The sequence below is a fragment of the Pseudopipra pipra genome, chromosome 3, assembly GCF_036250125.1.
Source record: "Pseudopipra pipra isolate bDixPip1 chromosome 3, bDixPip1.hap1, whole genome shotgun sequence".
NCBI classification, from domain to species: Eukaryota; Metazoa; Chordata; class Aves; order Passeriformes; family Pipridae; genus Pseudopipra; species Pseudopipra pipra.
In genome coordinates this window covers 58,009,825-58,024,363 of record NC_087551.1, presented here as the reverse complement: position 1 = coordinate 58,024,363, position 14,539 = coordinate 58,009,825, and the positions used below count along the sequence as shown (strand labels likewise).

General features: G+C 41.0%; 2 protein-coding genes across 4 annotated transcripts in view; both read right to left on the bottom strand.

Annotated features, from left to right (window-relative positions):
- MAP7 (microtubule associated protein 7) overlaps window positions 1-797 on the bottom strand; it is a 117,673-nt gene extending 116,876 nt beyond the window's left edge. For 2 of the 3 annotated variants that reach the window (XM_064649410.1, XM_064649411.1), the window contains exon 1: window positions 687-797. In XM_064649410.1, coding sequence (XP_064505480.1) covers window positions 687-732 — 46 coding nt within the window. In that variant the 5' untranslated portion in view covers window positions 733-797. The remainder of the gene's footprint in view (window positions 1-686) is intronic. The other variant, XM_064649413.1, reaches the window with a different exon arrangement.
- Window positions 798-3,365: 2,568 nt separating this feature from the next.
- Window positions 3,366-14,539, bottom strand: part of MAP3K5 (mitogen-activated protein kinase kinase kinase 5) — a 103,182-nt gene continuing 92,008 nt past the window's right edge. The window contains exons 25-30 of the mRNA XM_064649379.1: window positions 12,425-12,530; window positions 9,768-10,008; window positions 6,896-7,008; window positions 5,896-6,008; window positions 4,909-4,985; window positions 3,366-4,095 (exon numbers count right to left, since the gene is read on the bottom strand). Of these exons, the coding sequence (XP_064505449.1) occupies window positions 4,035-4,095; window positions 4,909-4,985; window positions 5,896-6,008; window positions 6,896-7,008; window positions 9,768-10,008; window positions 12,425-12,530 (711 nt within the window). The 3' untranslated portion in view covers window positions 3,366-4,034. The remainder of the gene's footprint in view (window positions 4,096-4,908; window positions 4,986-5,895; window positions 6,009-6,895; window positions 7,009-9,767; window positions 10,009-12,424; window positions 12,531-14,539) is intronic.

The window sequence follows — 14,539 nt, the reverse complement described above, 5'->3', positions numbered from 1 at the left end:
GCAGCCAAACCCGCAGGCCCTGCGGCGGGGCTCGCTCGGGAGGCGCCGCCAGGTACCTTGACCCTGCTGAGCCATCCCTCTTCTCCCGCCGGGGCTCACCCCATTCCCGCTAGCAGGTGTTGCGGGTATTCACCCTTCCTGCAGAAGCTCGCCACTACCTCAAGCCCCGCTCAGAGCCCGCTGCCCCCCACTCCTGCGCCGCAGCCCGGCGGCCACCCCCGCGGGCAGCTCGGCACCCCGCGCTATCCCCGCCCGACGCGGACGCGCCGCAGCACCCCGATCCTTTAAAGAAGCTTCCGAAGCAACCAGCCAAGCTCTGGAAACGACGGCGCGGCCCCGCCGATGCCCCTCCGCGGGGCCGGGGAAGGAAGGCGGGGGGTCTCGCCGCTCCGGCGGGCACGGTCCGGGAGCCGCCCCCACCGGCGCGGCTCTGCTCTCCGGCTGCCCCCGGGCCGGGTCGCGGTGGGTGCCCCGCGGGAAGGGAGCGAAGCCCCCGCGCAGCCCGGCGGGCGCGGGCGGCCAAGGAGCGCCCCCGCACCTGTTGCGGACGAGGCCGCCGCCGGGCCCCGCAGCGCTCCCGTCCCGCACGGCCGCCCGCAGCCGGCCGGGAGCGCACGGCCGCCCGCAGCCGCGGGCCGACCCGCGCCGCTGCCCTCCCTCCGCCCGGGCCGGCGGCAGCGCCTCACCTGCGGGGCGCCGGCGCCCGCCGCTCCTGCCCGCGGCCTCCGCCATGTCTCCTCCTGCTCGGCGAGCGCGGCTGCTCCGCCCCGCGGCTCCGCGGCCCTGGGCAGGTGAGAGCGCCACGTCCCCCGCCCCCGCCGGCGGGCTCTGCCCGGCAGCAGGTGAGGGCGGGCCCGGCGCCCGCGGCCCGGGAGCGGCCGCGCTTCACGGGCAGGAGGCGCTTGTGCGGCGCGGTGCGGGGGCGCTTGCCCGCACTCCCGGCCCCCGCGGCGGCCCCGGGCAGCCGACGTGCCGGTGTTCACCCAGGTGTGCTGGTATTTTTCCTCAGAGCGGCTCCCGTCGCATTGGCACAGCTCGTTCGGTACCAGCGCGGGGAGAAACAACAGGTTTGGGGATGCTCGCCATCTCGACGGTAGGTGGGAGGAGTGGCGGCCGCCTCACAAGCCCAGGCGATGCGCCGCATCGTGTGGGGAAGAGCTGCACTGCTGCAGACTCGCTGCCGCGGCACGTGCTTTTGAACATCAGGTTTAGAGTTGCCCGCAAGACATCGCTTCCAAAAAAATGGCTCTGTGAAGAGCTGTCGACGTATCAGTCCTTTCTGTAAAGAAACTCATGGCATACGGGTAAGCAGGTGGAGACACGCAGCTCCCTTAGTCTCGTGTGCTTGGACAAAGCCAACTTCAGCCACCGTGCAGCACTTTCAAGTTCAGGGCATGAGGTCTTCTAGGGGAAGGGATTGTTGCACCAGGAGCCATTTGTGCTCTAAAACAGAAGCAGCTTGGGGCTTGAGTGATAAACGTGCCCTGTGGTTTGTGGGCAGGAGGGCGTTTGGGATACAAGAACAGGCTGAGCTTTACGCTGGAAGGCACAAAACACAGCAAGATCAGCACTGCCTTGATCGAGTTTTCACTTCTATGATCTCTTAATTGAGGGGCAAAGGTGTCTCTTGGTCCACCTGAGCCCTGGCTTACAACAGCATGGATCAAGGACCAAGAGGTTATCCAAGCTGAAACCCCATGGTATGCCCTATAGTCAAAATGTCGCCCTAGGCAAAATCCTGCACTGAAACATCATGTGTCCTTACAATGTAATCTCAATTCCCTCACTTGTGGTCCACGTATCCACTAGCATATTCAGGGAGCCAGGCTGAAAAGTCCCAGATGTCTGATGCACTCTGTCCCAGAATGTTTTCACATTCTTTTCGGGGATATAAAAAGTAATGTGACTAGCACAATCTATATGAAGTAGCCTGAAGTGGGGATATTACATAAGCTTTTGCGCACAGATCTAGTACCGATATGGATAAGCTGTGCTGTTCAAGGAACCACTTCGGACCAGATCACAATCGCTCAAGTAGCCCAAGCGTAGTACATGGCCCAGCCTAGGCATGGATCAGACCCAATATAGTCTTACAGTGGAGAATACAGAACTGATTGCTGAGCAACTCTGCAGAAGCCACCATGGGTCTGGTGAAGCCAGCAATGAACTATAGGAGTTAATTCCCAGCTGGTGTCAGGCTCGGTCTCATGGAGACATTCAACTGAAACCTCGATCACACTCCCTTCTGTTATACATAGCTGGCATTTCTGAGCGCTCGGAGTCATAGAGAACAGGCTGCATTGCTTTCAAAGTAAACAGAGCAATGCAATTACATTCTGGTCTATTGATGCTGTGTGAAATCGGGTTTCCCAACTGCAATCATGGACCGATACAGGATTGTGCTTCACACAAAAAATCAAATTAGGGATGTTCATTGTCCTAAGGGTCACTTTTCAATGGGTAGTGGTGTTTTCCAGTTGCTTTGGGTTTTACAAATCAACCTCCACCACTGGTCTTTCCAGTGTTTAAAACTACCTTGAATGTGTACTGTTTCCTGCTGTAATAGCAGTAGAAATTGGTAAACTGTAGCTATATTTCTCATGAAACGTAGTTAAGTTTTTGGAATGAGTTGAATCCACCTATGTCCAAAAATCAGTGGAACTGTCTTCAGAGTAAAAAAAATCTGACTAAAATTATTTAATCTACTGTTCTTTGTTTAGCCTTTTTAAATGCATAATTGCTGCATTTCAGTCAGTGGAAATTACTATATACATGTTAGGACAGCATGTTTATGTTTAAAATAAAATACTTAGTTTTCTTTGAAAATGATTGCTAGACCTGAAAAATTGAGAACATAAGCCTTTCACTGACTACCAAGGCCTCTGAAGAAAGAAGTACCTTCTTGTCCAGGCAAGTCTTACTCACACTGGAATTTTCTGCAGCTGCCCTAGAAGAATCTGTTGATACCCAGTGCTGCAATGGTGGAGTGACAGTGACAGTGGATGGACAGGGAACATCCACAATCATTTTTCATTACATGTGAGAAAAGACACATTGCATAAACAGAAGCAGAAAAAGAAACAACAGGGCACAATGACTCTTCAGTGCATGGAAGCAGGACTTTTCATTTATCAAGTCAAGTAGAGCACATGGAGAAAAATTTTGTTTGGCCTTGGCTTGTTAGTACAGGAACTAGACTGAATAGGAAAACCAAGAAAATATTCAATGCTGTGATAATCCAACTCAAATCACAGTGTCAGAAAGGGTCCCTTGATACTCAATTTGATTTTTTTCCTTTTTTTTATTCCAATATTTTCCAGTTCTACACCTTTATTATTTTAAAAGTTCAAAAATATAGGAAAAAGTAAGTCTTAGGTTATTTTTATTTCCAACTGTGTATGTCAGAGATAGCTTTAGAACAAGCTAACATTACTGTGGTTCAGGTGTATACAACTGGTACAGTTCAGTAGTACATAAACAACTCTAAAACAAATGCACCATAGAACTTAAATTACCAAAAATAAACAATAATAAACTATGTAGGGCAGTAGGTAAAACAATTACCTTTAGAACTTGCACACTAAAAGAAAAATATCTAATTATGATTGAAATTATGAAGCTCTACTACAGATAATATTGAGATATATTACAAAGAAACTTGAAAAGTTGTCGTCACATTTTGGTTTTGTTCCAGTGATGTACAGTCACATGAAATCTTACATCAGTTTTTCATGAAATTAACATCTGCTTACTTTATTACAATATTTCATGAGTTTATAACTTTGTGTGTATGTGTATGAGGTTAAATTTTTGAAAAACTTGCATGAAAAAACATTTGAAGTAAAATAATGTTGCAGATTGTTTATAGATTCCTTATGGATTATAGAAATAAAAGCAGTCAGGAAGCTGCAGTGTTTTTAACATTGGTAAACAAATACTGGATTAAAGTGCAACAGTCCCTCTGACAGCACACCTGCTCTGTGCTGAAAGGAAATCTTTTCATCTCTGCAGAGAAGCAAAGAAAAATTTCAATGTCAGGTGTGTTTCTCTCGAAAGTCGGTGATAGCCTTCCAGAGCGTACATAGCATTCCTCCTCTGAAAAGAAAAAGCGTAAAGACACTCAGGTACAAAGATACTCTCTAGCCTCAAAGCATTCCAATTTAGGTGCTTTCTGATTTTCTTGCCCTGGTTTTGATCAATGAAATTCAGTGGGAAGGCTGATCAAAGGTGAAATTCAACATGCAATACTCAAATAGAGAACAGAGTCCTTTCCTGATTATAGTACAGGGCAATCGTTCCACTTGGCAGATGCCTGCTGTCTGGAATTCAGACTTCTGGTCCAAAGGACTTGCATAACCCACATCTGACTTCCAACACGATGAAAGTGTTGATTACGTAAAAATCTTAACACTTGCCTTTTATTGTAATTTTTTAGTTACTTTTTTTTAAACTGACTGGGCACCCACATAGTGTCTGATAATTTCCATTGTTTCTACTTAAACTTGGTACTGCAGTGATCCACACATCTGCCATGATAAGGTGAAATCTAGCGTTACTTGCAGTCCATAAGTAAGATTTCTGAAGTTTGATGATGATGATAAACTACTGAAACTTTTGCTATCTCTACCTTTTAAAATAAAAGCAAAGCTCTAATGGGATATTCAGTGTCTCCAGGTGTAGGGTAAATGCTTACCCTAATATTTTGCCTTTAATAGAAATAGCTTATTTTAAAATTTTAACAGTATCCCAGCTGTTTAGCAGGACGGTGTCAGCATACAAAGACATACTGGAAAATGTTACTTATTTTAAATTAATACTGCACAATACAATAAATTAGTATCAGTTATTTTCTCTTGAAACACAGCACAACTCCTGCTCAGCACAGTTCATTTAAACGTGAAGCATTACCTCAGTCTCAAACTTTTCAGATCATCTCGTGTAACATAGCAGAGAACATCCGTTAAGGTATAGTCTTCAGCCAAGAACTGCAAAAAGAAGGTTAAATTAACATTTTGTTAGAAATATCATTTAGCTTCCTAAGCTCATGTTCCTAGGATTATCTGCCCTTAAAAATAGAAGGTTACACCTGGAAGAAACCTAAAATTGAGCTAAAATATGGTACATGTAACAGATTAATCCACATTTGTTTTAAAAATACGACGGAGCTACTTAAATTTTACACTGTATATTCTGCATTGGCATACCAAGCACAACTTGAAAGGTGTAATGCTTTTACAGCTACTCAAAACCTTTGTCAACAGGCATTTCTATTGTTACCACTGATATCTCAGAATCACAGACTTCAGTGAACACAAATCAGAGTGTTCAGTGAACACAAATAATTAATACCACATTTAACCCACAAGGAAATTAAAAACAACAGTTAAGGCCTACCTTTTCAAGAATGGCATCTAAATTTATGTAATTGGATTTGGATGAACCTTTGATCTGATATGTAGGAGTGATAACTACATGCAGGTGTTCCTAAGTCAGCTGATATTCTGAGGTGCTCAACACCTCTAAAATTATATAATTTGCTGCAGAGCATACTGATCTACTTCAGCATATTTTGCTTCAGCACAGTTAGCTAAGCGCGAGCAGGTACACTGTATTCAGCAAATCATCAGCAGGGACTGCTGCAATGTGTAAAGACACTGAAAAAGCAAGAGTGTCTATTTACCAGGACATTTTATTCCCTTATTCCTAATCAGATTTAGGAATTATTAACAGTATTGTATTTTTAAGAAGGCCTTTATATTCATGGCTTTTTCTTATCTGAAAACAAATCAATCTCTCAAAATGTGCTGAAGTAATTAAAAAGGTTTGATATCTTCTTGCACTGAGACACAAAACAGTACTGCAACTGTACTAGAAAGTGAACAGAATCATTGCTACCTTGTTTATCGTGGCCTCATCAGCTCCATGAACTCTCAGCCAGTTTATGAGATCCGGGTCTTCGGTCCCTGTGCCAGTGGAACGACGATGACAGACAGACAATCCAGGAATATCTGAAATGAGCATTTCTAAGATAAGGTTTTATGTTGCCAAAGCAACCTCTTGTTATTTTTGACTCCTGAAGCACTTTCTTCTGTGAGCTTTCCATTCAAGCTTAGAATACCAGTATCCCCATAAATAAAGATAAATGTCAATTCCCAAAAACCACATTTAATTACAATTTATAGACATTAATTATTCCACTTGGTTAGGGATACAGTTCAAGTAGTGTGAACGCTGATAGAGATTTTCTCCCCTCTTCATAAAATGACTTTACAAGTACAAGGCACATCGATTTCACTGTCACTGTTTCTACACGAAGGTTGTTGCATCAATTAACTGAACTGTTCAGTGTAACTCATACAATCGGTGCACAAGCAATGCCTTGGATTGAGGATCAGTTGCTTTTGGGAAGCAACACTTCTCTGGAGCATATTACACAGAAACATCAAACTGCACTAGCACTTCCACCTTCTTCAGGGCAGATACACAGTAAAGTCGGCTTCCCTCAGAAACCTTTAAGTTGTATTTACATTTCACCAATTAGATCCTCTTGAACTTTCGGTGGAACAATTGGAACAGGCTGTAATTCAAGGAACATATACCTAACATACTAGATTATCCTCTTTAGAAATAATATTTATTCTGTAGAATATAAGCCTCGTACTCTTCCATATAATCACAAACAAAAATATTTAAATCGTACCATTCCTTGTACTTTGATTAACAAATTCAGTAATTTGTTTCCACAATGTACATTCTTACTTCAGGGCAAACCCTACCAGAAGCAGCATAATAAAGCATCTTTGCTGAAGACTGGCTCAATAAAATGAACAGATGTTTAGCTGGCACCATTTCATCTGCAGCTAGTATAAAACTTTTCCTTGAAAATTTTTCTCACCTATTGGCTGTGACCTGAGCCGTAGGTTTCTGATCTCTTGATCTTTTTCTTCTATAGCTTGATGTAAGAGGACTTGAAATTCTCTCTCCTTTTGAACCAACTCCTCCAATAACCTGTGAAGTAACCAGAAGAAAGCACACATTTCCTTAATTAGCTTCAATTTTCAGGAAAGCAAATATACTTACTATACTTAAACTGGAAACATTCCTGACAAAGACAAGGACAGACTTCTTCAGCTTTCACAGGAATATTCTTTCACTATATTTATTATGACCTATACCAAGATATAAACATTCATTGGTTCCTAAAGCTATAACACTAAAAAAAAAAAAAGCCCCAAACACATACACATTCACTCACTAAACAAGTGATAAAGTGTCAGTGAAATTTCTACAGCCAGCATTCTGCTTGAAACAAAACCGTGTAACTGAGAACAATATCAAAGTGTTTCATAAACCAAGGGCTAAACTTTGTGACATAATCCTTTGTAAGGAAAAATGTCAGTTCACATCTCTCCAGCAGACATTTTCAAGGGTATGGCAAGGGTGGAGCTGTGATGAAAATGTGGTGAAAACGTATGGTTGCATTTCTTAAATGTGGAAAACACATTCTTAACCACAGATGGGCTGTCCCTTCTTCACATAGGAGGCACTTTGTGCCTGCCCTCCTAGACTACGTTAAGAGTGAGAAAAGAGGAGGCAAAATACTTGCATCCTCCCCTAAGCAATTACATTTGAGAATGTCAAGCAGAAGTAAATTGGAACCCGCATTTGACCTCCATCATAACACAAACCCAGAGAGAAACCCAGAGAGATTCAGTAGCCAGCACCTTTCAAACTGATCAAAAGAAAATAGTAAGAATATAATGGAAAATTATTATGGGAAACTGCTGCAGCTTTCAGAAAAGTGATTTAGTAAAAGAGGGGATTTGTGAACAATGTCTTTTCAGGAACTTGATATGAGAAACTGGACATGGAGAACACACTCAGAAACCTGTTACTGACTTCTGAGTCTTAGGAAGTTCTGCCTTGAAAGAACTGCAGCACCTTCATCCGTTTCCTGAAATCTTTGTCAGCCTGAAAACTACAAAATAACTGTTCCATTTTGGCATGTTTCCTTTTATTATTTTTTTTACAGCAGTTGAGCATTGCACCTTTTTTTCTGGGACAACGAAAGACAGGAATTCAGTTAGAAAATGTGCCACAAAAGCACCTTGCCTGTCTTTGCACAGAATTAAACTGCATCCCATTTGATTGCTTTATAAAAACATCTAGTCCTACTCTTAGCTTGCATGCAGGCCTACCAGCAGCATAGTTGCATTTGAATGGTTGTGCACCCAAGCTAATAATTCTTAACAGGTCCACTCTCCTTGGGAACAGAGCTGCTTTGTGCATCTCTGCACCCCCACAGCTTGGTCATTCTCAGTGCAGATTGATATTCTGTACAGACAAGTCACCTTCCAGTTAACTTATTCATATTCTATCTATTCTGGTTGAAAAAGGCCTTCTGGGCCAAATAATGAATTATTTTCTCCTGATAACTGCTTGCTGCTTATGCCAATGAAGCTTTCATTAAGATTTAAGCAACTGTCTCCATTATGTACCTCAAAATTTCTCCGTGAATGACTGGATGTGATTATTTGGCCAAAGGCTTTGCAGCTGAGAAATTTACAGAAGCAAAGTGCTAGCAAAAAAGTACCTCTACAAATTGATCACTTTTGAGGCTATTCCCCACCATAAACTTGTGAATTAAAGTGAGCCAATCTAAAATAGTTACGTATTTATTTAAGTATATCAATAAGGCAATCCAAATTTTCTCAGTGGTCACAAGCAAGAAAGTTAATTGTAACATAAGAACCCAAAGATACTGTTACTTTATTAAAAACAGTACAGTCTAATGAATTCCTCTAATTATGGCAATCTTCTTGGACACATTTAAAAGTAAAGTGCAATTTAACATTTTAACTTCAATTGGAACTGTAACTCCAAAGAACGTCCTATTGGCATAACCACTGTCTTATTGAAGACATGTTCTCTTTCTATCAAGACCACATTCAAAATTTACTGAGGTCAGCAGGGAATCCCATGTCATAAATCCAATGCTGCAAAAGCTAAATGTCTACTTTAAACAGACTGGTATATTTTAATGAAAAGAAAACAAAATATATAGAAGGTCATTTGAATAAAAGAACAGAGACAGATTTTTCTCTGACATTTCTTAAACAAAAAAACCCCAAAGAACCACTTTTCAGGTTTAAAGTGCAATGCATATATTTCTGAAAAAAAATCCAATATCCAAATCTCTGTCTCATTTCTTCTTTTAAACAAAACACCTATTTTTCACATCTTTCTCTGATGAACAAATCTTCTTTAATAAAAAGATAATGGCTGCTGGTAAGCACAGATCCTGCTTGCAGTGAATTCTGTGCACAAAACAAGTCTGAAGTATCTTCCTTGCGGAGTTCACATGTGGCTGTCAGTCAGCTTGAGTTCACTCCCCAAGAATAACTACAGAAAAGAACAGCAAGTTCTGCCTTCGTGGAAACAAAGCATAACACCATTCATCAGCCATACAGAGCATACGAAGGAGAGAAAAAGCAGAAGCTTGGCAGCAAGTCAGTTTTTTCCAGACCTTCCTTGAAAGGGCACCTGAAATCAAGATCGACCTTAACTTGCATCACTACTGTTTTGAAATCATTAAAACTAATATAAGTGATCAGTCGCAGCTAAACATTTTGTCATTTAAATGAACACCTTGCAGTGCTATGGAATTTTGGCAATCACTACTCTTCTAGCACATGTATTTTAAAAGCTAAACAATATGTATGGTCCCAAGTAGGCTAGTGTCTCTGTCTCCTGATGTCCAGACTCACCTGTTTGTCTCTAATTTTAGCCTGCCCAGCTGGACACTCAGTGATCTGTGAGCAGCCTGGGAGTCATGGGATACCGTAGAGCTGAGTGTGCTTACACCTGAGGTAGCTACTGCATCTTCCATGACAATGCAAGGCTGCTGGATGGCTTGATTCTGGGGCTGTTCATCTTGATCTTCAACTTCTATATCATCTTGATCTGCTGTATCACTTTCAGATGCAAGACTAAAATGTGGCCTCAATTCTATTAAAATATAAGCAAAAGAAAAAACAGTAAAGATGTTAAACGTTAGTTAAACATTAAAACAAAAGCAGACCTAAGTGACTATTTCCAGATCATCCTATAGCTTGGGGTAAACCAGATCTGAAATTTCTGTAACAAGAGAACAGATGATATTTTCTAGAGTTTTAAGACCACTTAAAAGTAACATCTCATTTTTGCAGATTATTATTCAGCCTGTTGAATATTAAAAAGCTCTAAAAACCAAACATCTGGATAAATATGATTCCAGATTTGGCTAGCATTTTATTTCAAATTGTGCTGAAGTATTGTGTGCAGCAGAGGTTCTTTTGCTTAATTCCATTCTCAATAATTTGTATTTTCTATGTGTCTGACCTGAAATCTTTTATCAAACAAACTGTTATTTCTTTTAAATACAGATATTGCTGCTATTGCTATTCTGTCATATTTGGCATTATCTCATTAGAAGAACACCATGTTTACCAAAAAATTTTATCCAAAGATATAGAGAGGAAATGACAAAAAGACCCCTCTCCCAAGAATTAAAAGCAGCACACTTCCCTTCTGCTTATTAGAGGGAACACTGCCTAGTTTGTAATGATGCACATCCATGAAACACAAAGCTGTATGTGTACTCTGGTTTGTTATGGCCTGTTTAAACCACCTACCAGAGTTTACCAGGTATGCAAGATACGGACACAAGATCTGATACTCCTACAGAACCTATTATTGCAACAACATCTGTTTGTTAACTCTAACCATTTAATATAAATCTTTCTTCCTTCCTTCAATTGTGGCTCCTTACCGTTAAGAACTCCCTCTAGTCTCCTCACTGAAAAGTATTTTTTTTCCCAAATCACACTTGGTTTTTGCCCCTTCTGCTGAAAAACTAATAAGTGTGTTTCTCTTCTTTACAAAAGAAACATCTGTTTCTTGATCTATTTCATCTCTTCATTTCAATGCTACATACCTTTTTCAAGGCTGAACATACTAAGATCAACAGAGCTGTGCTTCCTCTATATTAAAGAAAGCAAATTTATTATAAAGCAGTTACCCAAATATTGATAGGCAAATATGCCAGAATTTGCTTCAAACTTCTGTTCTTATTAGTGTGATGGAGAAGTTATTTGCCATTGTTCACCACCAGGAAGTATAACTGTATAAAATCTGCTTTGCAACACTCCTTAAACATCCCATTACTTTTAGAAGCGTTAGGGCCAGAGATAAATCTTTGCATCATTCTTAGGAGGGGAAGAAAAAAGGTACCAAAAAAAAAAAAAGCAAAGAAAAAAAAAAGCAGTCAGATGAAGGCAAGGGAAAGCAAACAGAAGTAGGGTAAGGCCATTAGGGAAGATGCAGATGATCAGTGCCCAAACACTATTAGGGCAGAGAGGCTTTTGTTTAAGCTTGAACTTGTACAATTAATGCTGATACTAAGCTGTATGGGAAAGAACAGTCTATTAAGGAGGATTCCACAGAACTCTTATTATACAGGAGTAAAGTACATGCCTATTAAAGTTGTTCAGCACTCTAATCAGAAGACAGATTGTCTTTATGACTTGAAAGTAACACACAAACCCTACTTATACCTTGATGGTTGTGTTAGGGATATGGAAAATACCAAGGAGAACAGGAACGGCTGTAACTTTTGTAGGAATTTTCAGATCCCCTTATTGATAATATAAGACTTAACCTACTGCAGAAAATGGGAACTTAAGTATTCTGACTTCAGACTTAAAGCATTAAATCATATATTTAAAAATATCACCATTAATTCCATTGTTAAAAGTTTAAGAAGCAGCAGAGAAATTAACTCTGGAAATAGGTAGAGAAATAACAGAATGGGCTACACTTTCTTCCAAACAGACTCCTTCCCTTGGTGAAGCCAGGCATTCTACTTCCACAACATTCAAAATCTAATATTCAAAGTGCAGGCACTGCAGACTGGTTTGGTTTTTGTGGGTTTCAGAGGTTTGGGGTTGTTTGTTGATTTTTGTCCTGATTTTTTTTTTAGACAGCTTCTGACCATAAACAAGAGAAACTTCCACGACCTCCAAAAAGCACATAATTAATCTACACTTTGTAAAATACCTTCCAAAATCTGCATGTGCTAGTAAGAGGCCTGTCCTCTGGATTTCAAGGGGCAACATTATGCATCTCAAAAAATTAGATTCATGAGCACATTAACCTACTACTCCTTGTGTTGCAGAATAGTTTAGATTATGCATCATGGAAAGGTGCTTTCCAAAATAGCTTGGACACCTCACTGATTAGCTTCTGAATTGCAAAACAGACAGTGAACAGGAAAAAGGTCACTGCTGGTTTCAAAGTCTTAAGTGAAGCATCATAATCACATCTCTAAAACATGTTTAAAGAGATCAGCTGATAAATATTTCCTGAGTATTAAGAAATTACTCACCTGGGACCAGAATTGTTATAGCAGTCTGCACAGCTTTTCTGATTATGCTGTCCAGTGCAAACATCCAATGTGGCTTGATGTTATGATTTCGGAGAACTTTATTGACCTAGTAACAGAAAATTCATTTCAGATATTACATACCCCACAAATTAAAACTATAATATATGTCAGCATTATATAAAGTGTTTAAACTTATAGATGCTGTATCCAAGCAGGTGATTAAAACTATTTCTTGATAGCAACATTGTCAACTTCCTCCATTTTTTTAATGTCATACAATATTTTGTATTTTTTTATCTCTTATTAGTTCCTGTGTTAGGTGATTTGATGACTGTGATACTTAACCTTCATGGCTGTGAAGAGAAACTTAAAAAGAATGCCAGCAAGACAAATAACAAAGACCATGTTATGAAAGGCTTGTAACTGAAGCTAATTAATCTTGTTACTTTTTTGGCATCATTTTCACTGCTTGCTCTAAGCAATACTTGTCTATTTTAAAGTACAACTGTAGGAAATGTCAAAAGACTAATGTAATGCCACTCCTACTTAACTAAAAAAATAGTTAATTAACGTTTGTTTAAACAGTCAGGGGACTTTGTTTGCTGTATCATTTTCTCTTTCCTTCTACTTTTTACTTTATGCAAGCACATCATTTTCTACTCTGGGTTGCTCCTAATTGCTTACAGGCCTGCTTTCAAACTGCTTTTAGCTATATTCCCAGAGGGGCCTCTTATGGATGCTCCATGCCACTTGCAAGAACATCTCTACTTCAGGGGAATTGTTTTCCCCCTCCCAAATGACAGGGAAGAAGCAGGTGAGGTGACAGTGCTATAACGAAATGCCTAAACAACATTAAGTAGCAATTGCACAAAACAGACTATTAATCATATTATTTTCACTGCCCCAAAGCAATCATATTCAGTACAGGTACCTGTACTGGGTTTGGCTGGGATGGAGTTAAATGTTTTTCACAGCAGCCCACATAGTTTGGTGTTTCAGACTGGTGACTAAAAGAGCCTTGATAACACACCCATGCTTTACCTATTGCTGAGCAAAGCTTACATAATGTCAAGGCCTTCTCTGTTTCTTGTGCTGCCCCACAGCGAGTAGGCTGCAGGTGGACTAAAAGCTGGAAGGGGACATGGCCAGCACATCTGACTCAAATCGACCTAAGAAATATTCCTTTCCATATAACATCATGCTCAGCAATGATGTTAGGCTGGTTTTTCCAAAGGAGACATTGCTAAGGGATAGGTTGGGCATTATTCTGCTAATGTGAATGATTGCTTTTGCATCACTTGAGAAGTTTTTCCCCCTTCACACTTTATTTTGACCCACAAGTTTTCTTACTTTTGGTCATTCCAATTCTGTTCCTCATCCTGCTGGGAGGGAGGGAGTGAGTGACTGGGTAGGGGCTTTCCTCTACCTGCCAGCCCAGGTCAACCCACCACAGCTGTACCTATGTCTCCTCAATTCTATTGCCAGTGGCCACAAGATGGCACTTGGACACTGTGTTTGGAGTTGGAGAGCTATCAGCAGTGCCAGGAGCCCCTGCCCTGTGCCTGACACCTGGACAGCAGCTGCTCAAGGGCCCCAGAGGTCTGCCCACTGCCCTCTGAGGCAGTATGACTCCCTTTTGCAAGCACTTAGCACCTTCCTATACTGACTGCTACCAAGACATGTTTAGGTAAGTGCAGCTTATTTGGGAAATGAAGAAACGCGATGTAACTTTATCAAGAACACAGCAATCTACAGTAATGGGATTTAGCTATTTACATTTCATCACAAAACTACTTTTTCTTGGTTGGTTCCATGAAGATGTTGTGATATTAAACCTTGTTACCTAAGATTACCTTATTAAGTCCCAAGAACAAGCAAAGTACTTTCCCCCTCACTTTCAGCAGTATGTAAGTATCTGAGGCCTTGATACTGTTTTGGATTTCAGTGTACTACTTTAGAAATCTACTGTGTGTCCAAAAGAACTAAGACTGGGCACATATAAAGCAAAGTTTTTCTTTGAACTTTCTGTGGGTTTAATTAAATAATAAAGAGCTGGTAATGGAAGAGACATTTTCCAGTTAAAAACCAGCAACTTGTAATGATGAAGTTAACAGA